This window comes from Salvelinus alpinus, chromosome 27 (assembly GCF_045679555.1).
Source record: "Salvelinus alpinus chromosome 27, SLU_Salpinus.1, whole genome shotgun sequence".
Taxonomy (NCBI): domain Eukaryota; kingdom Metazoa; phylum Chordata; class Actinopteri; order Salmoniformes; family Salmonidae; genus Salvelinus; species Salvelinus alpinus.
The window spans coordinates 44,394,293-44,420,483 of record NC_092112.1 but is presented as its reverse complement, the minus strand read 5'-3'; the positions used below and the strand labels follow the sequence as shown (position 1 = coordinate 44,420,483).

Here is a 26,191-nt window from a genome sequence, read left to right as displayed (position 1 = left end):
TAAGGATGGGGAAAACTGGGATTTCATGTTGCCGTATCTGATGTTTGCCATTAGAGAGGTTCCCCAAGCCTCGGTTTTCACCCTTTGAGCTGGTATATGGGAGGCATCTCCAGGGAATCTTAGACATCGCACGGGAAACATGGGAGCACCAGTCCACCCCTTATACTAGTGTTACAGAGCACATCACGGCCATGCAAGACAGGATAACCACAAGCACAAGAGCACCAGAGCACCAGCGGCACACTTATAAGCGGCAGGCTACCCTGGGGGAATTTCAACCGTGACATAATGTGCTGGTCCCCATGGCGGAGTGTAAACTGTTAGCCACATTGAAGGGACCTCATCAAATCCTGGAGAAAATAGGAGAAGTTAATTATCAGATCCGACAGCCAGGTCGTCGGTCCCCGGAACAGATATATCACGTAAACCTGTTAAAAGCATGGAGAGAGAGAGAGAGAAACACAAATTGTCATGTACCCCACACCCACTCAGGCGTGCAGCCGAAGTTCATGTTTCACCTACACTGTCCCCAGCACAAGTACAGGAAGTAAAGACCTTGAACCAGAAAAACAGAGAATTCTTTTCAGGGAGACCAGGGCGAACTGAGGTTTACGGCTCATGATATTGTTTCCCTACCTGGGAGAAAAGTGAGCATGAGGCCATATCAGGTACTTGAGGCTCGACCAGCGTACATTACGACCCTGGACCACACCTGCGGCCTGGGGCGGTCCAGGCCGTAGAAACAAACATTCAGGTACTGACCTGTTGGAAAGAACACTCTCTGGTGTGATTTTCTGTTGGTCTTTCACTTAATTTGTTTACAAACTCTCCTAACCTTGAAGAGAATTGTCACAATATGTACATGAAGGAGGTGTAAAGTGATAGATAATTCATAAGAATAAGAGTAAGAATAAAGAATGCAGTAGCTGTGTGTATATAGTGTGTATATATAGTATTGTGAGTGTGCATAGAGTCAGTGAAAGAAACTGTAGCATCAACGCAGATAGAATTAACTATTTAACAGTCTTATGGCTATTTAGCAGTCTGATGGCTTGGGTTTAAAAGCTGTCTTGGTCCGTGAACCAATGCCCCGGTACCGTTTGCCGGACGGTAGCAGAGTGTTTATGGCTTTGGTGTCTGAAGTCCTCTGACACCGCCTGATAGAGGTCCTGGATGGCAGGGAGCTCGGCACCAGTGATCTACTGGGATGTCCGCACCACCCTCTGCAGCGCTTTGCAATGATGCAGCTAGTCAAGATGCTCTCAATGGTGCAGCTGTAGAACTTTTTGAGGATCCGAGGGCCCATGCTAAATACGCTGTCATTCCCTCTTCATGACTGTGCAGGTGTGTGTGGACCATGTTAAGTGCTTAGTGATGTGGACACCAAGGAACTTGAAGCTCTCGACCCGCTCCACTACAGTCCTGTCGATGTGAATGGGGGCGTGCTCTCCCCTCTTTCTCCTGTAGTCCATGATCAGTTCCTTGGTCTTACAGACGTTGAGGGAGAGGTTGTTGTGCTGGCACCACACTGCCAAGTCTCTTACCTCCTCCTTGTAGGTTGTCTCAACGCCGTTGGTGATAAGGCCTACCACCGTCGTGTTGTCAGCAAACTTGATGATGGTGTTGGAGTTGAATGTGACAATGCAGTCGTGGGTGAACAGGGAGTAGAAGAGTGGACTAAGCACGCACCCCTGAGGGGAACCCGTGTTTAGTGACAGCGTGGGGAGGTGTTCTTGCCTACCCTCACCACCTGGGCACAGCCCGTCAGGAAGTCCAAGATCCAGTTGCAGAGGGAGTTCTCAGGGTCCCAAGCTTGATGATGAGCTTGGAAGGGAGAATGATGTTTTCAATGAACAGCATTCTCATATAGTTATTTCCCCTCTTGCCCAGGTGGGAGAGGGCAGTGTAAAGTGCATTTGAGATTGTGTCATCTGTGGATCTGTTAGGGCAGTATGCTAATTGGAGTGGGTCCAGGGTGTCTGGGATGATGGTGTTGATGTGTGTCATGACCATCCTTTCAAATCACTTCATAATTACAGATGTGAGTGCTACAAGGTGATAGTCATTTAGGCAGGTTACCTTGAAGTTCTTGGAAACAGGGACAATGGTCGTTAGCTTGAAACATGTTGGGATTACAGACTGGGACAGGGAGATATTGAAAATATTGGTGAAGACACTTGCCAGCTAGTCTGTGCATGCTCTGCGAACGTGCCCTGGTATTCCGAGTGTTAACCTGTTTAAAAGTTTTACTCACATCGGCCACGGAGATCGAGTCACACGGAACAACAGGCACCTTCATGCAGGACTGTTTTGTTTTCCTCGACACAAGCATAAAAATTATTTAGTTCGTTTGGGAGTTCTGCGTCACTGGGCATCTCACAGCTGTGTTACCCTTTGTAATCCGTTATCGTCTGCAAGCCCTTCCACATCTGACACACGTCGAAGCCGGTGTATTAGGAATCCACCTTCCCCCTATATTTCCTTTGCATATTTGATACCTTGTTGGAGGTCGTAGTGGACTTTCAGCACAGATATGTCCGTATAGTCACTTTTCACTTATTGATGAACCCTGTGATTAATGTGGTAAACTCCTCAATGCTATTGGATGAATCCCGGAACATGTCCCAGTCTGTACAAGCAAAACAGTTTTGTAGCCTCACATCTGCTTCATTGGACCACTTCCGTGTTGAGTGAGTGACTGGTACTTCCTGTTTGAGCTTGAGTTTATAAACAGGAAGCAGGAGGATACAGTCATGGTCTGATTTACCAAAAATAGGGTGAGGGGGGGCCTTGTATGCGTTTCTGTGGGTCTAGAGTTTTAGCGCCCCTAATGGAGCAGGAGACGTGTCATAGAAGTGAGGTCGAATGATTTTAATTAAGTCTCCCTATGCTAAAGTTTCCGCCCACCAGAAACGCTGCCTCTGAGTGTATGGTTTCTTGTTTGTTTAGGGCCCCATACAGTTCACTGAGTGCAAAAGTGGTGTTGGCTTGTGGAAGGATGTAGACAGCCGTGATAATTACGGATGAGAACTCTCTTGGTAGATAAAAAGGTCTGCAACTCACCATGACGTATTTTATATCAGGTAAGCAGAAGCTCGAGATTTCCTTCACATTGGAAGCAGCACAACAGTTGATGTTTATGAAGAGGCGCACCCCTCCCCCTTTGGACTTGAAACCAGTTCTATGTGCATAGATTCAACCAGCCAAGTGTCTACAAGGTTTATAATATTGCAGCTCTACAAGTCTCTCTGATAGGAGATCTCAAACAAATCTCATCCATCTTATTCTTGAGTGACTGGATATTTGCCAATAAAACAGAGGGGAGTGCTGATCGATTGAAATGTCACAACTGTCAAATCACACATAATGTCAAATCATAAGTTCACGTTCAAGTTTGACTTGTCACATGCACAAGTACAGTGAAATACTTAACGTGCAAGCCCTAACCAACAGGACAGTATTCAATATCAACAAAATAAAAAAGAAAGAAAAAGAAAGAAAGAAAAATACAGGAGAAATAAGACTTAAAGACATAAGAGAAGAATTTACAGTATACTGTCTAATCGGCCTTTTTGGATTATGATACAAGGTTGAGAGATGATATTGTGAAAACGAGTCATCCTAAAGACTTCACATATCATTAAGGATGTCAACATAGATATTTATTTTTTTGCTAAAGTTCCTTTTCTGTGGGTTAGCTTTGATTGGTTTATCCAAGGCATGTTACCTAGCTCTAGAGAGGGAGTTGTGTTTGAAACAACAGGCAGAAAGCAGCCTGAAGCCTGATGCAATACCAGACTTAAAAATGCAACAGCACTATTTCGGGCATGAGCAGAAAAACATTTTTAACGGGGATTCAGAGAAATCCTAGTGAAAGTTAGCCACTACTACTATTCAGCCTCTCGTCCCTCCTTCCTCAGTCAACTGCTATATTTTGCAACCTGATCTCATAGTTTGACTTCAGCATTTGCCGTATTTGGATGAACGCCGATTCTTGACCCGTTAGTTCCACGTGGTTACAGGGTTAAAACAGAAACAACTCAAAGGGTTAAGTTTAGGTATTCATTCCAAGTGGTTTTAAGGCTATGGTTCAGGGAAGGCTCTGAACCTCGTGAGATTGAGTCCAGTGCTGTGCCACTGTTTTTTTGTGAGCACTGAGGAAAACGTCCTCGGGACCTTTTGAAACATCCGAAGTCAACCGCTTTTTCTTGTGACCAGCCTGATATTTTTACCTCCTCTACACACATCTCTCTTCTTCCTTCCTTCCTTCCTTTCTCTTTCTGTCATCGCTTGTTCTGTATTTGGAAGGCTGTTTTTCTTTCTGTCCTGTTTTCATCCAGTATAGGCTACATAGACTCAAAGGATTGTTCTCTGATGTTAAATATTGATAAAGCCTTTTACACTAATGAAGAAATAAATACCACACCAGCCTAAAATGCAACCTTATTACAAATACACAGAGGAACGAATACCACACCAGCAGCCCAGAATACAAGCTTTTTGCAATTACACAGAGGGAACAAATATAAGCAGTAGCTAAGAGGCCATATGCAATAACACCTGCAGCCTTGTTTCATAAAAAACAATGCCTAACCAGACAGAACAGCTAAGCTCTTGAGATATTGACCGTCATATTTCAAAAGGCTACATTTTTATAGAAGTCGGAGGGCAATGCTTGCGTCATCATTGTAATTGAAATAGAGATTTAGAACACCATTTCTGTGGATATTAATGTTAATAATAGGAGAGAACTTCATGAGAAAGCAGTGGAATGGGAAATCTTTTTTTTTAGACCGGAACAGTCCGCTCTGGAACATTGAACCACCACTCTGGTTGTCTGGTATCACCTGATTGTTGTCTGACCATCTGATCACGAGACACTCCTGAGAGAATACTGTGTGTGTGTGTGTGTGTGTGTGTGTGTGTGTGTGTGTGTGTGTGTGTGTGTGTGTGTGTGTGTGTGTGTGTGTGTGTGTGTGTGTGTGTGTGTGTGTGTGTGTGTGTGTGTGTGTGTGTGTGTGTGTGTGTGTGTGTGTGTGTGTGTGTGTGTGTGTGTGTGTGTGTGTGAGAGAGAGAGAGACTATTCAGCAGAGCCCCCAGAGCAGAACAGAGCTTTGTGGTGATACATTATTAATTACCTGCAGCTCAATTCTTTTTTTCTCCTCTTTTATTTATTTATATTCAATTTTGCAAGTTTTTGATTTTATTTTATACCGACCATTCTCCTCTCTCTCTTTCTCTCCCCGACCCTCTCTCTTTTTCACTCTCCCCTCCTGCCCCCCCGCCCCCACTTCCTATCCATCTCTTGTAACTCTGACTCTCATTCGCTGATGTATTGATAAACTAAAATTAATGATTCATTTTCATTCTGATGCAGAGGGTTTGAACCCAAGACCATACGAGGTGATTGATACCAGGCTGTAGCTGCCAGGTACATCATAAAGACTTTTGGGAATTGTCCTGGTTTACTGATGTATTCTCTACTCATATATCTTTACACATAACTTGATTTGTAGTAACTTGATTTATTAATACTTGTATGTATTATATATGAACACACGTACTGTATGTGTGAAGTACATCAGAGTGTGTACTATGCAGTATGTTACGCAAGTTGTGTGTCTCTCCTGCAGTGAGAAGCTGAATCCTATCAGGTACTGGTTTAATGCTGAAGTGGCATACCTATTACACACACACACGCATGTGGCGGCACACATGCACACACATAAGCATACGCACGCATGCACACACACACACTCACATCAAACATTAATCAAAGATAACTGTACACATCTCTCATGGGACATACTGTAGAGCACTACAATACACTTTACATTCACTTGAGAAATATTTCGCTTATTTCTGAAACCACATTTCCATACAGTCAATATTGCTATTATTATGTTTTATAGATCCTCCAACCACAAGAGTCTGAACCTGATTGTAACAGTTGGGGAGACCGGGGTTGGTTGTCACACTTTTTATTAATGTGTGTATTTCTCAACGCCAGTATATCTTATAAGACTATATTTAATATTAGGAGATATACCAGTGTATTTGGTTGAAATGAGGACCCTTTTTGTCCTCATTACTTATTCCAACATGGAGTTATCAGCCATCAAGCACACTCTGTCCACTTGTAAGTGAAGCCTTTATTTGATATATTTGATATCCATCATAATAAAAAAAAGATAGTAAATAGTAAAATAGTAAAAATAAATTCATTGAATGTAACATTTGCTTTGACATTGTAGTATTTGTAGTATTTGCATACCAATGCTTAATGAAACAAACAACAGTAATGGATGAAAATGTAATATTTTGATGAAAGGAAAAAAGTAAAGCTGTAAACCTTTGTGCGAACAACATTTTTGGTAAATTGAAAAAAAGGAATGCTTTTGTGTGTGTCTGTGTGTGTGTCTCTTGCGCATTACGTCAGGTGGCGTGCTGCCCCTCTGTATTTCTGTTGTAGTTGCGTACCATCTCAAACGCCTACAAATAAGTAAAAACTAAAATGTCAATAACCACTGAGCACGGACTAACGCCTAGCGTCTTTTGGACATCTTTGTTTTGTCGATTTTTGGTCTGGCCCTACCAAATCAGAACCAATCATCGAAGAAAAAAAAAAGACAGTTTAGACAGTACAGTAAAGTAGAGAAAACGTTGAGTATAGCTCAGTACAGTACAATAGAGCACAGTAGGGTAATGAAAAGTAAAATGTAGGTCAGTACAGTACACTACAGTACAGTACAGTAGAGCACAGTATAATGTACTTGGTACCCTACTGTACTCCACTGAATTAAACTAAACTGTACTGTACATTGCTCTACTATACTGTACTCTGCTGAATTAAACTCTACTGTACTGTGCTGTACTGTGCTGTTCAAACTTGTGAAACATAGATGCCTTTTCAACATCCAGAAAATAAGTCTTCTAAACGTCTTTTCAACAGGGGGTTGGTTACATCAGCAGGGGGTTGGTTACATCAAGATTGATCAGTTGTTGATGTTGGTCTGATGAGTTACTCCACAACCTGATTCAAGCATACAGTTTGTGTGGTTTTGATTGGTTTGATGTGATTTGATTGGTTTGATTTGCAGTGTTTTGATTAAAGATACATTTTTACTTGTTTTTTCTTCCATTTCAGTTTAAATGAAAAGAGCAAAAATACTGGGTACTTAGTGACATTTTTCTGAATGCACATAGCTTGTATTATTGCTCATAAAGACTTCATAGTGTGACATTTTTTATTTTAGGGATAACGTGACTTTTGTTCATTGAGTTGGAATTCCATCACATCGAGAGACAAAAACAGTGCAGAAATTGCCCCTCCAGCAGCATATTTGCTCAAATTTACCCTTTCTGAAGTTCAGCCAGTTTTTAATTTCCATTTAGCATCTCTCTGCTCTGCCTACTCACTGACCTTTCATACATTCTCAAACAGCCCTGTCTCTACTCTCTTTTATTAAACTATAGTCACTGATTAAACAACAGCAAAAAGGCAAAGCCTCTCAATCAGTTCTCTTCTCTTTCTCTCGCTCAGACACGGCTTCTCTCAAAAGATAGTGATGTTTGTTAACCACTCTTTTTGTCCCGATCTGCATTCACAATGTGCTTGCCACAGTAAAGGAAAAGAGAAGACTGGAAAAGGAAGAAAAGAGAAGTAGGTGTTTCTTTTATAATGTTGGTAACTTTATTAGAGTGTCTCTTTGTTATAGAGGTGTTGAAATGTATTAGGCCCTTTTGTCTGTGGGTTTTCATCCCTGGTGACAGCTCACTCTGTGGTGGAGCTTGTCTGCTCCAGTTCCATCGCCTCCATTTTGTTCCTGCTGACTGTAATAAGACGCTGTGATCCTCTATAGTCCTCTGACAGACAGACTCCAAACTTTCCTCTTTAATCCTCCCAGTTTATTCAACAGTAGCGTTCTGCTCTGACAGAGTGAGAGGCCAAATACTTCTACAACCACCACAGTGTGTGTGTGTGTTAGGGGTTGGAAAAAAATTTTTTTCAATTGTTTTGTTCTGAAGAGAACCATTCTTTTTTTTGTTCCGTTTGACTGTTTTGACCAGAAAAATAAAGTTATGAACTGGTTCGAACCTTTTTAAACCTCTGAAATGGGCTAGTAGTTTACATGCATTGGACAGACAAGTGTAGGCGTGAGATGCAACAGAAATTTTGCGGGTGAGGAGAGAGCCAGAGAGGATGGAGGAGGAGGCTTGACTTGAAGCGCTGGCCATCTTTTTATGACATGCGTTACTTCAATTAGGACCACAGAATTACACCTACGGAGGAGCGGCTTCTATGAAGGAACTTTGAATGTCTTTGAACTTCTGAGAGTTGGCTTAGCATTGGACCAGAGCTAACAAGCTTGTGTGTGCGGAGTGGCACCAGAATTCAAAGAAAAACACGTCTTATCTTTTTGTAGTTAATAAATCCAATGTGAAACATGATAACTATAGTATCCTTAACTAGCATTGAAAAAGTTAATCCGTTCTTCTCTAGTTAAAAAAATAAATACATCTCTCCCTAATTTCTTAATCACACTTGTAACGTCAGTAGGCTAGTCGCTTATGTTTTGGGAGGGGTAGGTAGCCTACACACACTGGCAAAGATTTTCAGCTGGCAGGCAGACACTGGAAGCAGTTGCTGAGTGAAAGAGTGAGGGCTTTGCATAGGCGCTTTGTTACATTTTTTTGTGGGACTGGGAAAAAATGCTCGTAACATAAAATAATGTTATTAACCGGTCCCCATCCTTTTAAAATAAAGGTTCTGTTCCGGAACTGTATAGATCACTTTTGTTCCTGGTTCTGATTCTGTTTCTAAAAATGTTTTGTACTTTTCCAGTTTTCAGTTCCGTTCCCTGAACCGGTTCTAACCCCTGGTGTGTGCTTGCATGCCTGTGTGTGTCTTCGTTTCAGAGTGTACTGTATATGTGCTCCAATGGATCCCTTGCCATGCTTGTCTACACTCATATTATTTGGTCGTCAGTGCACCCCCTCCCTCTTCCCCAACACCACAGCAGCTTGTCAACTGCTGTACTTTCGCCTTAGAATCATACTCTCACCTGCCTCTCCCCCCTCTGCCTCCCTGCATGCACACCTGTATTCCTCTTTACCTACCTACTTGGATTCTAGTGCACCTGTGAGCTAGGCTCCTGTTTAAGGAAGGAACTCCAAACATGGAATAGAGTGAATGAGGCACAGCTGAAACTTATTCTGTTGAGAGACAGGGAGGTAGCTAGTCTTGTCATCCTGAGCTGGGTTTGGACCCTTGGTATCTTTTGTATGGTATGTATGAACCACTTGCTTTTGCTTATTGGTTAGTATGATCTGCGGAGCCCTTTCCTCCAGCCAAGGACCAAATGCGCCCTCTTTAGCCTAATGGGTGGAATGTTATTAATATTTTACATAATTTTGTAATGATTAAATATGTATATTAACGACAAAAATCCAGTGTTTCTATGTCAAACAGTTTTGTTATATTTCTGTTGTCTGTGATGTATATAAAGTGTAATTTTAGGATGCAAACTCTAAATTGAATACATTTCAATGCTATATCTGACATGCTACAAGTGTCTTCTTTTTTAAGCCCATAACCATGTGTGTGAGGTGTATAGATTTGTTTAAGACTACCAAGAATCACTCTGTGGGAGCCTGATTTAGCCCAATGTAGTAAAAGGTTAAATGTTTGTTAATCTGACTGAGGCTGTACAGATGTAGGATCTTAATTTGATCACTCTTTTGTTGCTGGGAATGTTCCTGCACAGCAGGAAATGCAAACTTGTAGTGTATTCAAGGTTTATACAGGCTTTCTAAAGTTTGTAATTTCCACTTTAAAATGTGAGATTTTCCCTAACAAAAAATGTATCAACCTCTACAAAAATGGTCCATTAATTATAATCCACATAATAATTCACGTGCTCAAATTAAGATCCTACATCTGTATTCAACACCTGATGGTGTTCAACACACTCTAGTGTTGTTTTGAGGTGTTATTGGTTTTGTGGAACAGTTTTACAAATGTTACAATCTAAAGTCCATTGCGTTGTGATTATGTCAATAATAATAGTATGGTAGGTGAACCAGCCTTGAGTGAACAATTATTTTTGTAGTCTTACAGCTTCTTTCTAAAGGATTTTCCCTTTCCAATTCATCCTCCCAAACCGGTCATGTTGAATATGATATATTTTCTTGAAAGAACACTCTTAGCTCCTTCCTTTTATGGTTCTTATCGAAAGAGGGTTTGATAGATATCAGTGAATTAATGAAAGGAAGATGGAAAGCAGACATTGAACTCTGATCAACTGCTCCACTTTCGAAGGCTTGAGAAGACAAACAGAAAACCTCCCTTTCATCTTCTATCTGAAATGTATCTATATCTGCAGCTAATTGGATGGTCACGCTCATAATTGTTCATTATTAAGGCCCCTCATTTGTCGGTCCAGGCCTTTGTTAGGGTGGTGATATGTGATCCTCTGTAATAACTGTGTGTCGTTATTGGACACCGCTGGGTTCTATAGTGATGGGGGTCGGGGGGTTGAAGAGACTGTCTTGTCCATGTGATGTTCATCTCTGCTAAATGTTTCTCTCCTGATGGTGCAATGAGTTATGTTGATTTAGGGCAGGGTAGGCAACCCCTCATCCTGGAGTGCCACAGGCACTTCATGTTTTTGATTGATCTGACCTGGAAGACCAGGTACACTATATATACAAAAGTATGTGGGCACCTCTTCAAATTTGCGGATTCGGATATTTCAGCCACACCCATTGCTGGCCGGTGTATACAATCGAGCACACAGCCATCGCCTTACTAAGGAGCTCAGTGACTTTCAACGTGGAACCGTCATAGGATGCCACCTTTCCAACAAGTCAGTTCATCACATTTCTGCCCTGCTAAAGCTGCCCCGGTCAACTGTAAGTGCTATTGTGAAGTGGAAACGACTAGGAGTAACAACTGCACAGCTGAGACGTGGTAGGCCACACATGCTCACAGAACGTGGCCGCCAAGCGCTGAAGCATGTGACGCGTAAAAATCGCCTGTCCTCGGTTGCAAAACTCACTACCGAGTTCCAAACTGCCTCTGGAATCAACGTCACCACGTCAACACAAGTAATGTTCGTCGGGAGCTTCATGAAATGGGTTTCCATGGCCGAGCAGCCGCACACAAGCCTAAGATCACCATGCGTAATGCCAAGCGTATGCTGGAGTGGTGTAAAGCTCGCCGCCATTGGACTCTTGAGCAGTGGAAATGCGTTCTCACACTTCACCATCTGGCAATCCAGAGGACGAATCTGGGTTTGATGGATGCCAGGAGAACACTATCTGCCCCAATGCATAGTGCCAACTGTAAAGTCTGATGGAGGAGGAATAATGGTCTGGGGCTGTTTTTCATGGTTCATGCTAGGCACCTTAGTTCCAGTGAAGGGAAATCTTAACGCTACAGCATACAATAACATTCTAGACGATTCTGTTCTTCCAATTTTGTGGCAACAGTTTGGGGAAGGCCCTTTCCTGTTTCAACATGACAATACCCCGTGCACAAAGCGAGGTCCATACAGAAATGGTTTGTGGAGATCGGTGTGGAAGAACTTGACTGACCTGCACAGAGCCCTGACCTCAGCCCCAATCGAACACCTTTGGGATGAATTGGAACGCCGACTGCGCGATAGGCCTAATCGCCCAACATCAGTGCCCGACCTCACTAATGCTCTTGTGGCTTAATGGAAGCAAGTCACTGCAGCAAAGCCTACTCAGAAGAGTGGAGGCCGTTATAGCAGGAAAGGGGGGACCAACTCCATTTCAATGCCCATGACTTTGGAATGAGATGTTCGATGAACAGGTGTCCACATACTTTTGGTAATGTAGTTTATGTTGAATTTAGGCAATCACTGAACTGATCAATTAGCTTAGTTGGTCAAGTGTGGTGCCTAGTTGGAACAAAATCCTGCAGTAACTGTGGCACCCCAGGAACAGGGTTGCCTACCCCTGGTGTAGGTTTGAGTTAGTTACTGTAGTTTTTCATAATGTACTACTGAAGCACTCATACATTTCTTGTTCAATGAGGTCCTCCTCAGATAAATATAAAAGTCCCTACATGAGAGTTAACAAAGTCCTCTGAATGTCAGCATAATGAGAATAGTTCATGAATTTGGGGAAATTGACTTTGTCATTATCCCCAAAGAGGTAGGTCTTCCAGGATATTTGACCTGATTTCACTACTGATTTCAGTAGTTCCTTTGTTTATTTTACGTTCTCTCCTTCTCTTCCTCCCTCAGAGCGGGGAAGGGGGTATTCTCAGCCATGAAGCTCGGCAAGACCAAGAGCTCCAAGGATGACCACAAGAAAGGTAGGCTTTTACTAATCAGCTGCCCATTGAGACTTTGATAAATTGAATCAGGTGTGTTAGAGCAGAGATAGAGAGACCTGTAGCTCTCCAGGAAGAGGGTTGGCCTCCCCTGGCATATAGTAACATAGGTTATTGTGATGGCACCCCCAAGATGAGCCAGCCATCTTGGACATGGAGGATCTGAACAGGAAGGCCATGCGTCTGGGAGGGGTGGGGGGTCTGGACCCAGACTGCATCTCCCTGGCCTCCGTCACTGCCGTCACCACCAATGTCTCCAACAAGAGGTCTGTGTACTTATTTATGTACTTACTTATTGTACATCTGTTACTGCAACGATCCATTCACCCTTTATAACACTCTTATTCCTGTTTATAACCCATACTACAGTACTAGTTGAGTAAATTAGCAAACTGCAGGCTGTAGCAGTCATTAGGAAAAGCTCTGATTTGTGTGCCTTGACTCTCTCAGATCAAAGCCTGATATCAAGATGGAGCCTAGTTCTGGGAGGCCTGTGGATTACCAGGTGAGATGAGGGAAAGAATCCACCCCAATCCCCCCCCCCAAAATATCTAAAAAGAACTAAAACATGTTTTATTGTCACATACACCAGATAGGTGCAGTGAAATGTGTTGTTTTACAGGATTAGCCATAGTAGTACGGCACCTCTCGAGCAAATTAAGTGCCTTGCTCAAGGGCACATTGACAGATTTTTCAGCTCATGTATTTGATCCAGCGACCTTTCGGTTACTGTCCCAACACTCTAACCGCTAGGCTACTTGCCACTCAAAAATTTTGTTGTTTTGCAGGTTCAACCATAGTAATAGGCTCGCCCAAAAAACGTTTTTAAAAACTGTTAAGTTCTAAAATTAGGAAATGTATTTAAATCATGGTATGTTCTGATTCATTTCTAGGCAATAACAAACATATTGTTAAATTAGTATGGTACAATGTCATTGTTTGTACAGGTGGCTGTCCCAAACCTGACTCCTAAACTTAATGTTTGGAAATAAAGCAATTCATGATTATTTTTTATCTAACACTATTATTTCAATAGAACACCCTTCTTTGTCTACACCCATTCAGCATTGTTCACACCCTCTTAAGCCTTAGCCCCACCCATCTCTTTAAGGCTTGATACAACCGCTCTGTACTAACTTGCCAGCTACTTCCAGAGATCTAAGAGAGAGAGAGAGAACAGCTCACTGAACATTACTCGCCCTATCGCGTTCAGAGCGCACACTGGACGCTCTGGCCAATAAGTAGAGTTGTTCGGAAAGTTCTGGCCTAACAACTACAGTCAAGCACCCAAGCTAACTGGCTAACACTGGCTAGCTACTTCCAGACAGATAATGAGAGAACACCCCACTCTGACCATTTTACTCTCCCTAGCAGAGCTGGTTAGGCAGTTTTCATGTTATCTAGAGCGTTGGTGACTGTAGCTGTGCTGCTGGCAACAATTTAATTATGCTTTGTTGCCAACGTTTACCGACACCGGACATATTCAACGGGTGTTGAGTGTTCAAAAATGCATCAGTTATTCTGCGCTCTGGCACACTAAGACTAGAGTATTTTGTTAAGAAATGTAGCTAGATAGCTAGCTAGGTAAACAATGAATCCCAACGCATGACGCAACGTTAGTTAAAACAACACAGCTAACACAATCACTTCAAACTGACACTGAAAAGACTCCAAACTAGCTGCACTTCGTTTCATTTAACCTTTCTTCAATTGACATTTCATTGTATATATCCATAGAAATTATGTCAGCTGATTCATGATTTTGACTGGCTGAGAAACGCTCCCTGCCTGCCTGTCTTGTCCCGACTCCCGAACACATTCCTTACTATGGGACAGCTGGAAATCTAATTTAAATATTGAAACAATGTTGCAAATGTTGGAGAGACAGACAGCAAGGTTTATACAAATCTCCGCTCTTGAAAACAAAATGATAGTCTAAAAGAAATGTGAGATAAAGTCTAGATGCTTTTTATAGTGGAGATCAAGTTTATAAATTGCTTGGCTGGGCTGATGAGATTGCGCAGTCTCAGTCTGGATTGCGCAGTCAAATGGAACAGAGTAAATAGGCATTTTAATGTTATAGATTTAGCCGGTGGTAACCTGTGGAATAGACACCGGCTGGAATGCGGTTTTAACCAATCTGCATTCATGATTAGACCCACCCATTGTATAATGTACTGTACTGTGCTCTACTGTACTCTACTGTGCGGTACTGTACTCGAGTTTACTCTACTTGAGTTTCTTACAATTGAAGAAAGGGCCCATGGACCAATGTCCTGGTATAAATCTTGGTCTTTGCTCCTGATCCCTATACTACTTACATGGTTTGAGTCACTTTGGTCAACTCTGAGTTCAACTCGGGATAACCGGTACCACAAAAGTGGCTCACCTTTTAGCCAGGTACATTTATATGGCAATGAATCATTCAGAACTAACCTGCAGGCTAACTCAGGGCTAACTGAGTGTCTGAGCCACTAGTTGAGGACCAATAAAATCATATTCCCTCCCTCTCACAAAGATTGCACCATCATCGCCTTAATTTGGGGAAGGTGACTGATGTCTTGGAAATTCTAAAGAGAGACTGTAGATTCTTCAAACAACAACCTTTATTGTAAGATTAGCAAAAAATGGAGCAATCAACAATCACTCATAGTTCAGAGTTAAATGCCCAACGAACAGAGTTGGCTCTCGGCTTTTATAGAAAGTCCAACCTCTTTGTCTATGTGGCAGTTAGCAGATGTGTGCAAACAGGGGGGAGGAACATGGTTTATGAAAGGCTTTTAGCTTGTCTGTGCAGATTAAGATAACTGACCATTGTGTGTTCCTTCCTGCAAGTTTCCACAAAGAGGAGTTCCAGCAGATAGTACAAACGGGATGTCACATACTGCGGTCGCACCCGGCTCTTATCTGTATGCCCAGACTTATGACTAAGTCACACAAGACAAACCTGCATCAGCAAAAAAAAAAAACACTAGCATATAGCAATGGACAATTCTCTAAGTAAAAACACTATAGTATGTCTAATTTTGTCATTTTTCGTGACATTTCCTCCCTTTTGAGACTAAGTCTCAACCTAATGGAAAGTTACTTACAAGCATTTTCATCAAACAAGCATTAAAAACAAAGAGAGTCACACACTCCATATATATTACCTCCCAGTATTTTATTGGGTAAAAAAACGCCATCACTGTGCCTTCAAATTACTGGGTGGTTTTATATATGGAGTGTGTGACTTTCTTTGTTTTATAGCTTACAGTTTATTCCCTGCTAATCAGCACCTCTACACTAAAACATTTTCCTTTGTTGTGCGCCAGCTGATGCTTTTCATCAAACAAGCATTAACATGATTTGGAAAGTGGGATAAGGAAAGACTTCCTTACACTTAGTACATTACAATTGTAAATTACCTCTGTCATTGAGTTTCAAACCTTCACATAGTGCAGTTCATTCTCAGAAGAGGACAGGAACATATGAATCACACATCAGTACACACTTCATCACCACACACAAGGCAATCACTTCATTTATACCCTCACCCTGGGGTATGAATGTACAGCAATAGTCACCTATCATTTGGCGCACTCTGCAGGAGATGTGATCCTACTACTACAGCGAACTTAGCCTCCGGTTACAAATACATTTGCACATAAATCATTCCAATAATTATTTATTTTATGTACAATAATAGTGAATACATTAAAACTATAAAAAAGCACATACTAAATCTTGTAGTAACCAAAAAGATTTGATCAAATCAAAATATATTTTATATTTGAGATTCTTCAAAGGAGTCACCCTTTGCCTTGATGACAGCTTTGCACACTCTTGGCATTCTCTCAACCAGCTTCATGAGGTAGTCACCTGGAATGCATGTCAATTAACAGGTGTGCCTTGTTAAAAGTTAATTTGTGGAATGTCTTTCCTTCTTAATGCGTTTGAGCCAATCAGTTGTATTGTGACAAGGTAGGGGTGGTAAACAGAAGAGAGCCCTATTTGGTAAAAGACCAAGTCCTTATTATGGCAAGAACAGCTCAAATAAGCAAAGAGAAACGACAGTCCATCATTACTTTAAGACATGAATGTCAGTCAATCTGGAAAATTTCAAGAACTTGAAAGTTTCAAGTGCAGTCGCAAAAACCATCAAGTGCTATGATGAAACTGTCTCTCACGAGGACGGCCACAGTAAAGGAAGACCCATAGTTACCTCTGCTGCAGAGGATAAGTTCATTAGATTTACCAGCCTCAGAAATTGCAGCCCAAATAAATATCACAGAGTTCAAGTAACAGACACATCTCAACATCAACTGTTCAGAGGAGACTGCGTGAATCAGGCCTTCATGGTTTAATTGCTGCAAATAAACCACTACTAAAGGACACCAATAATAATAAGAGACTTGCTTGGGCCAAGAAACACGAGCAATGGACATTAGACCGGTGGAAATGTGTCATTTGGTTGCAACCGCCATGCCTTTGTGAGACACAGAGTAGGTGAGTGGATGATCTCTGCGTGTGTGATTCCCACCGTGAAGCATGGAGGAGGAGGTGTGATGGTGTGATGGTGTGGATGGTGTCAGTGATTTATTTTGAATTCAAGGCACATTTAACCAGCATGGCAACCACAGCATTCTGCAGTGATACGCCATCCCATCTGGTTTGCGCTTAGTCCCACTATCTTTTGTTTTTCAACAGAACAATGACCCAACACATCTCCAGACTGTGTAAGGGCAACTTGACCAAGAAGGATAGTGATGGAGTGCTGCATCAGATGACCTGGCCTTCACAATCACCCGACCTCAACCCAATTCAGATGGTTTGGGATGAGTTGGACCGTAGAGTGAAGGAAAAGCAGCCAACAAGTGATCAGTGTATGTGGAAACTCCTTCAAGACTGTTGGAAAAGCATTCCAGGTGAAGCTGGTTGAGAGAATGCCAAGAGTGCGCAAAGCTGTCATCAAGGCAAAGGGTGGCTACTTTTTTGGTTACTACATGATTCCATATGTGTTCTTTTGTAATATGGATGTCTTCACTGTTATTCTACAATGTAGAAAATAGTAAAAATTAACAAAAACCCTTGAATGAGTAGGTGTGTCCAAACGTTTGACTGGTACTGTACATAGTTATAAACATACTTAAACATGCTCATGTCAATTGTACTGTATTATTCAGAAAGCCATATGTATTGATGCACTTTAACATTAGAAATATGACATGGTAAATCAAAACCCCTACTATCACCATCCCCATCATAGCTCAACCCAATTCAGATGGTTTGGGATGAGTTGGACCGTAGAGTGAAGGAAAAGCAGCCAACAAGTGATCAGCGTATGTGGAAACTCCTTCAAGACTGTTGGAAAAGCATTCCAGGTGAAGCTGGTTGAGAGAATGCCAAGAGTGCGCAAAGCTGTCATCAAGGCAAAGGGTGGCTACTTTTTTGGTTACTACATGATTCCATATGTGTTATTTTGTAATGTGGATGTCTTCACTGTTATTCTACAATGTAGAAAATAGTAAAAATTAACAAAAACCCTTGAATTAGTAGGTGTGTCCAAACGTTTGACTGGTACTGTACATAGTTATAAACATACTTAAACATGCTCATGTCAATTGTACTGTATTATTCAGAAAGCCATATGTATTGATGCACTTTAACATTAGAAATATGACATGGTAAATCAAAACCCCTACTATCACCATCCCCATCATAGCTATACAACCCAAATTTAGAATGACAGTCCTTAGTGCTTCACTTTGAGTCTATCACGCAAATTCAAGACCCTCAACTTAGTGGTTTGTTAATGACAAATCGGTATCTCAATGCATTTCAATCTAAATTACAATAAGCTTCCTAGTGTATAGACCTCCAAAATCAACATGATACCCCAAATAAACAGTTTAGGGCAACCCTAAATCAATTTACAGGCACAGTTGTCCACCCCCTTCCATCTTCGCAATCTTCTTCTGGCATTTCTTCCTGTTCTGCTTCAGATAGTGTTTCAGTTCGTCAGTTCGTTTCAAAGTGGATGGCCCTTGAGGATGTCTCCGCCACTGTCCTTTATAGTCCATTATGCCTTGTCCATTTCCCCACCAGTACACCAGCAGCATGAGAAACGTTTGGACAGGATCTCTCTCCATGCTCACTCCACGTGGACTTATATCGCACTCCTGAGAGAAAAGACATGAGAGAAAAGGCAGTTAAATAGCTTCGACTGGATGCTGTGTACAGGTTGTCGGCTTGGACTCAGGTCTCACAGTAGAATTGGTGATGGGTAAGGTCATAGTGTACACATTTTTCGCCAGAAGAGAGAAGAGAAGGAAGGATGGAGGAATGAGGGGTAGTAGAGAGGAAAGAAAAAAAAGCTTCAGTAAGGATACAATTAGAGGATAGTGTGAAGGCTGGGTGGGATGAACAGAATCTAACAGCTCATTAACGTAGCCTAACTGCAAACTGCATAAACTCTGAGTCTCCCCTGCTAACAACAGCAAACTGACCTAGATACAGTAATGTACCCGTCTCTGTGACCAGAAACCACAACATCGCACACAGACTGAGATGTTCACAGCAGGGATAATTAACCCCGAGGGACAGAAGTCGCCTCTGTATTCTAAACCTCCAGTCTGAGTTGTCGTCTTGTTTGTTTCACGCCGTACCCTTTTATTATGGTACTTTCATTCACATTTGGGTGGAATGTTTTGGAATTAAATGATTCCCTCCATGCTTATTCCCTCCTGATTCCGATAATCCTCCAGCTGGATTTCCGGAACACCTGGGTTTTACAGAAAATGTTCTGTTACGTTGCAACCCTAATGCTAATATGTCACATTAGATTAGCATCACAGTCGTTGAGGCCAGGCAGCTGGTTGGCCTTAACATGGACCCTGTGGTCTGTGTGGAGATTGGGGACGACAAGAAGTACACCTCCATGAAGGAGTCCACTAACTGCCCCTACTACAATGAGGTAAGTGCATCTCTCTCTCTCTTTCTCTCTGTCTCTCCCGCTCTCCCTTCCTCCCCTCCCCTCTCTCTTCTACATTGTGTGTAATTGAGTTGAAAAAGTGAGAAGAGCAGCCAGTCTCAGTTCAGAGGCTCCAGCACCAGCCTGGCTGTGTTCAGATCAAAGCCTCTGCTCTGGGCTCAACAGGAATCCTTTCTGCCTTGAGCTATGCACATTGCACTCTTATTTCACGAGAGGGAGGCTGAGCAAAACGTCAAAGCATTATTCAGTTGGTGTCCTGATCCCGCTAGACATTAGTCTGTAATAATTCCCCTTGTATTCAATTCAATTTACCTGGACGTGACTCCGAATTGATTCAAAAGAAAGAATGTTAATTTGATCATTGTTGGTTGTATTCTGTTAGTTATTCACCTCAAGCATTAGTGATGGGGGGGGGGGAAACAATACAGTTACAAATCGGGGTATTATTTTGGACGATATATTATGTCGTATTGTTTTGGCAATATCGCAATATTATTTTTGCGCTAGCTTTTTCCTTCATGGCCTGTTCTCCATCTTCTTTCTAAATAGGGAATGTATTTTCAGCACTTTTATTTCCGTGGCTGATCAAAACTCATTTTCTCATGGCTCTCTCTTGTCCCTCTGCACCAGGCATATGGTGAGCAACATTTATGGATCATCGAATCGCATTTGAAATCACTGTATCGAACCGCACTACATATAGAATCGTGAGAATCGTGAGAATGGCAATACGTATCATATCGGCACATATTGTCCACAATGTCTATACACCACATATACAGTATATATATTTATACTCCGGACTCCAACGCTGCTCATACTAATATTTCTTAATTCCATTCTTATATTTTTAGATTTGTGTGTATTGTTAGATAGTACTGCACTGTTGGAGCTTGGAAAACTAACATTTCACTACACCCACAATTCAAAATTCAAAATACACTCACATCTGAGCTATCTTTTTTGCAGGTGCATGGTAACAGTTGAATAAGATGACAAAAAAGAAGAAACGAAGGCCCTGAGGCCGATACGTAAAAGCTTATTAAAGAGCAGCGATACTAGCAAGAGCAGTGTGCGGGTTTCTTTTTTCTCTCTCACTACACCCGCAATAACACCTGCTAAATATGTGTACACGACCAATACAATTTGATTTGCTTTTATAATATCGTATCGTGAGGTCCCTGGCAATTCCCAGCCCTGTCAAGCATGTAGAAACGTGTTGTGTGGCATGATCAATGAATCCTTCAGGGGTTGATTAATTCAATTCAACCTTTGAATCTACTGAACTCAATGGAATGATCATACAATACATTAGTAAATTGACAGAAAGGAAGGCTACTGTATCTGTCACATCACATCATGCCTTCTCTTCTCCCCACAGTATTTTGTCTTTGACTTCCACGTCCCACCAGATGTCATGTTTGACAAGATCCTGAAGCTCTCAGTAAGTGGCTCTTCTACACACACACACACAGACGTTCAATCGTTCTCTTGATAGTAACAGCCTTTGAGCATGAAATCAACATTTCATCCTTCTCCCACACATTCTTAATCCTACTCCACTGCTCTGTACTGCTTCCAAAACATCCGTTCAGGCTCTGTAGCCCATATGTATGTCTAATGTAGCCCATATGTTTGCAGTACATCATCCTCTCTCTCTCTCTCTCTCTCTCTCTCTCTCTCTCTCTCTCTCTCTCTCTCTCTCTCTCTCTCTCTCTCTCTCTCTCTCTCTCTCTCTCTCTCTCTCTCTCTCTCTCTCTCTCTCTCCCCAGGTGATCCACTCTAAGAACCTGCTGCGAAGTGGCACCTTAGTTGGCACTTTCAAGCTGGATGTTGGCACAGTCTACTCCCAGCCTGGTAAGTGGTAAGGTCCTGAGACTGGCACATGGGTGATGTTGATGGTTGCCATGGTCATATTTAGAATTATTTTGAATTCCTGTAAGTTGTTGAAAGAATGATTGACTTTTGGATTGATACTTGTCTGTCACAGAGCACCAATTCTACCGCAAGTGGGCCACACTGTCTGACCCTGATGACATCACAGCCGGCTGCAAAGGTTACATCAAGTGTGACATCGCCATGGTGGGGAAGGGGGACAACATAAAGTCTCCCCACAAGGCCAACGAGACGGATGAAGACGACATAGAAGGGTAAGAGAACGTTTTATTCGGGCAATAGAATGTTGTAGAAGGGTTATACAATGCTCCAGTGGTCAGAAATGTTGTAAAATGCTAATACAATGTTGTAGAGTGGTCAGAGAATGTTGTGGAATGGCAATACAATGTGCAGGGGGGGTCAGGGGTTAAATAAAAAAAGTCTGGAGAATGTTATCAAGGGGTTACGATGAGACAAAATCAGGCGTACAACTGTTATTCAACCTTTTGTTTCTGGTCAGGAACCTCCTTCTTCCGGAGGGTGTTCCCTTGGAGAGGCAGTGGGCGCGGTTCTACGTGAAGATCTACCGAGCCGAGGGCCTTCCCAAGATGAACACCAGCATCATGGCCAACGTTAAGAAGGCCTTCATAGGGGAGAACAGAGACCTGGTGGACCCCTACGTACAAGTGCTCTTCGCCGGACAGAGAGTAGGTCAACCACTACTCAGGAGGTCCTGACTTCTCCATACCATGAACCTGAAACTGTCTGTTTTATTTCTTTACTTGATAAACAAAAGAGACAAAATAGCATTACATAATGGATCACAATCACATTATAAACACAGTACACATTTGCATAATATGAGGTGTCAGTGGAAGAGTTGAATGGGTGTCCATCCAAACGTATGTTGATGTTATTTCCTCCAGGGGAAGACGTCGGTCCAGAAGAGTAGTTATGAGCCGATCTGGAATGAGCAGGTGGTCTTCACGGAGATGTTTCCTCCGCTCTGCAAACGCATGAAGGTCCAGATAAGAGACTCCGACAAAGTCAATGACGTCGCCATAGGAACACACTTCATTGACCTGCGAAAGATCGCCAACGATGGCGACAAAGGTGAGGTGATATCTGCCCCAACCATAGCTCAAAAGTATAATATTGACAGGGCATCAGGTCAATCCAATCTTGTTGGAGCACATTGGTCATTTTGGTATTCGGCCGTTTTTACCAAGACATTAGAGGGCTTTGACCCAAATGATTAAAGAAAGTCAACAATAGTTTGCTGCTCCTGCCCGACACTACACAGAACCTTTCTCAGAACCCTGTTCCTTGTTTAATTCTCCTGTCATCCTCCATCCCTCCTCTCCTCACCCAGGGTTCCTGCCAACCATGGGCCCAGCCTGGGTCAACATGTATGGCTCCACCCGCCAGTATACTCTGATGGATGAGCACCAGGACTTGAATGAGGGGCTGGGGGAAGGCGTGTCCTTCAGGGCCCGCCTCCTCATCTCCGTTGCCGTGGAGATCCTGGACACCACCTCCACGGAGATTGTAAGCTCCACCGAGGTGCAGGTGGAGCCTGTCTCTAACATCTCAGAGGTGAGTGCTGATTGGCTGGTGACTATCCATTGGTTGCCAAGTATGTCTGAGGTGAGTGCCATTGGCTTTTCCTTTCAAAAGGGAGTGTACATTGGCTGGCTATCATTGACTCACACCTCACCTCACACTACAGCACTATGTTCAAACTTTCCATTATATTTACCTTTCATGACCTTTCTCATCCCCATTAATTCGGATTATGAGGCATAGGACTATTGGGAGAAACTGCCAAACTATTGAGTGTCCCCAAATCTTTTCAGTTAAGATACATACAACCCTACGCGTCTTCAGCTTTGCCCTTTGACCCTGCCTATGACTTCCTGACCTGGCCATAAACAGTCAGTGGTTAGATGTCTCCATTCTGTTGTTATACTACATTGCATGGACATTATATTGCTGTTAAAGTTGTCAACTGACCATTAGGGAAATCAGTAGGCAGTGTTACCACAGGCTAAACATTAGCTTTCCCAACTGTCCCCTAGCTGTCTCTTTGTTTAGCTAGTGCCTCCCTAATGTCTCCCTTGGGTGCGGTAAGTTGTTGATATCAGTTTGACTATATGCCAGGTGCAGGTGTAGCTATCACCCCTTAGCCTAGAGGAGAGGGCGGGAGAATGGGAGAGAGGGAGAGAGATTAACGAGGCGAGCCCTAACGTGCTCAACATCTCAATCGGTACTGACTTAAAAAATAAATTGTTTGATTAAAAAGAAAAACCTGTGTGACGGTAACTGAGACGGTATTTGTTTATTTAGCCTACTGTGTGTGTGAGTTTAAGGTCAAATGGGGGTTGGTTCTACCTTTGATTTGTATTCTGTTGTTTACTTTGTCTTCTTTATTCTGTCGTTCAGAGTGTCACAGGGAAAATAGAGGAATTCTTCCTGTTTGGTTCCTTCCTGGAGGCCACCATGATCGACAGGAAGATCGGCGATAAGCCAATCAGCTTCGAGGTCACAATAGGTAAGTACTACACTCAAGGGTATACAGTAATAGCTTGACCGACTCAATTGTCATAAGTATTTGTCTAAAAAGAGAGTACTCAATGATTTGTATGTTTGGCATGTAAATAACACAAACAATAGCACAATTGCCATGGACCCCACAATATGATATTGTCACGATATTTAGGTGCCGATATGTATTGCTATTCGATACTGCAATTTATTTTTTTATTTTTTTCAATAACACACAATTCTACTACTCTATTTTCCCCATTTCCTTCTCCCAGGCAACTACGGCAACCAGATAGATGGAGTGAGCAAGCCCTCGGCAGCTAAGAAGAATAAGAAAGAGGGAGGAGGAGGAGGAGGAGGAGAGAGTGATGAGGAGGAGTCAGAGTTGATCCAGCAGAACTCCAGTGAGGACGAGGCAGATGATGATGGGGACCTGGTGTCTGTGTCCTCCTCCCCTCCCATGAAACCTGTCATCACAGACAGGTCAGAGGGGCAGGGGTTCAAGGGTCAGGGGTCATCAGTGGTGGTTGGGTCATGTTCCGTTAGTTCCTCCTGGGTCACAGCTAAAGCCTTAGTTCTGCTTAGAAATATTGATTTGCTGATGGAGTGTCACAACTCAAAAAAGTCAGGGTACCACTTGGTCTAGATCTTCTTTATTCATAGAATAAGATACAGTATGTATACCAAAATACTCTAACATAAAATAATGGAGATAAAAGAATACAAAATGAAAAAAAAGAGAAATATAAAAGAAATCAGTTTCTTTGATCTCATTCTCTGAGGGACTCTGATAATGTCAACTCTCTTCCTCTCCCCTGTCAGATAAGAGCTGATAGGATCACATCTGTTCTACACAGCCTAGAAAAGGTTCTTTAGTTTTATTTGTGCCAAACTTTAGGAACTACTTCCACCTGCCCTACTTTGAGAAGAAGCCGTGTATCTACATCAAGAGCTGGTGGCAGGACCAAAGGAGACGACTTTACAATTCCAACATCATGGACAAGATCGCTGACAAACTGGTCAGTAATCACTCATGTTGAATGTGCAGGATAATGCAGGATAATATGTTAATTAATCCCAAATAACTCAAGGTATTACAGTCTTAGAAAAAAGGGTTCCAAAATGGTTCTTTGGCTGTCCCCATAGGAGAACCCTTTTTTGGTTCCAAGGAGAACCCGTTTTGGTTCCACGTAGAACCCTTTTGGGTTCCATGTAGAACTCTCTGTGGAAAGGGTCCTACATGGAACCCAAAAGGGATCTACCTGGAACCAAAAGGGTTCTACACGGAACCAAAAAGAGTTCTTCAAAGTGTTTTCCTATGGGAACAGCCGAAGAACCCTTTAAAGTTCTAGATGGCACCTTTTTTTCTAAGAGTGTATTGGATCTGATGCCCTTGTTTGTGTGTTGTGTCTGACAGGAGGAGGGTCTGAATGACGTGCAGGAGATCATTAAGACAGAGACAGCCTATCCAGAGCGCAGACTCAGAGGGGTGCTGGAGGAACTCAGCACTGGCTGCAAGTGAGATAACATTACTGATACGACAACCATAATCAATTCATAATTACTTTTTTATTTGTACCTTTAACTCTGCATTGTTGGAAAAGGACCTGCAAGTAAGCCTTTCACTGTTAGTCTACACCTGTTGTTTAGTAAGTATTTGACAAATAACATTTGATTCGATTTTGATTTGATCCTACAGTGACTGGAGTGCCATAGCCAGAGACACAGTGATGCCAGCCAAAGTATCTTCTTTAAGTGTCTCTGTGTTTTTACCTTTCAGTCGTTTCGTCACGTTGGCCAACAAGGACCAGAACCAGGCAGGCAGAACCAAACTGGACAAAGAGAGACTCAAGTCCTGCATGAGAGAGATGGTACAGCGCTGCTCTGAGAGAGTGATGGAGAGAGTTGCCGTGGTTATGAATCTATCCTTATGTAGCAGAGGGCGGGAGTGTGTATAATGTAATATCCTTCTCTATAGGAGAGCATGGGCCAACAGGCCAAGCTGATTCGCTCCCAGGTGAAGAGGAACACAGTGAGAGACAAACTGAAGATGGTTCAGAACTTCCTGCACAGGCTACGTTTCCTTGCCGACGAGGTACAGATTCTGTTACACTCAACTTTATTTATAACACATTCTAGGTGCATCGACAGAGAAATTGATAGAGAGAGCACAGGCAACCTCAGAAGAACATTCGGCAACCTCCCGTCAGTGGATCCTAACTCTCCCTTATAAGACACTAGCATAATAATAACCGATCGCTTTGTACAGTTAAGAGCGCCACTGTGAACTAATGAACTGTACACTCATAAAATGTCATTCACTTTTAGAAATAGTGTGCGTCCTTGTGGATATCAATGTCATTTATGTTATGCCCAGGAGTTTCAGCCTGTATTGACCACTATGTGGTTGTCAATAACACTGTGAACCTGTATCC

General features: G+C 42.4%; 1 protein-coding gene across 11 annotated transcripts in view; it reads left to right on the top strand.

The window, feature by feature from the left end:
- The window catches only part of otofa (otoferlin a), a 132,794-nt gene that overhangs the window by 81,280 nt on the left and 25,323 nt on the right, over positions 1-26,191 (top strand). For all 11 annotated transcript variants that reach the window (XM_071370802.1, XM_071370801.1, XM_071370796.1 and 8 more), the window contains exons 6-21: positions 12,276-12,346; positions 12,498-12,630; positions 12,815-12,869; positions 19,188-19,319; positions 20,719-20,781; positions 21,110-21,194; positions 21,328-21,487; positions 21,733-21,919; positions 22,139-22,325; positions 22,585-22,808; positions 23,655-23,763; positions 24,032-24,239; positions 24,655-24,775; positions 25,174-25,274; positions 25,537-25,627; positions 25,735-25,851. In XM_071370802.1, the coding sequence (XP_071226903.1) occupies positions 12,276-12,346; positions 12,498-12,630; positions 12,815-12,869; positions 19,188-19,319; positions 20,719-20,781; positions 21,110-21,194; positions 21,328-21,487; positions 21,733-21,919; positions 22,139-22,325; positions 22,585-22,808; positions 23,655-23,763; positions 24,032-24,239; positions 24,655-24,775; positions 25,174-25,274; positions 25,537-25,627; positions 25,735-25,851 (2,044 nt within the window). The remainder of the gene's footprint in view (positions 1-12,275; positions 12,347-12,497; positions 12,631-12,814; positions 12,870-19,187; positions 19,320-20,718; positions 20,782-21,109; positions 21,195-21,327; positions 21,488-21,732; positions 21,920-22,138; positions 22,326-22,584; positions 22,809-23,654; positions 23,764-24,031; positions 24,240-24,654; positions 24,776-25,173; positions 25,275-25,536; positions 25,628-25,734; positions 25,852-26,191) is intronic.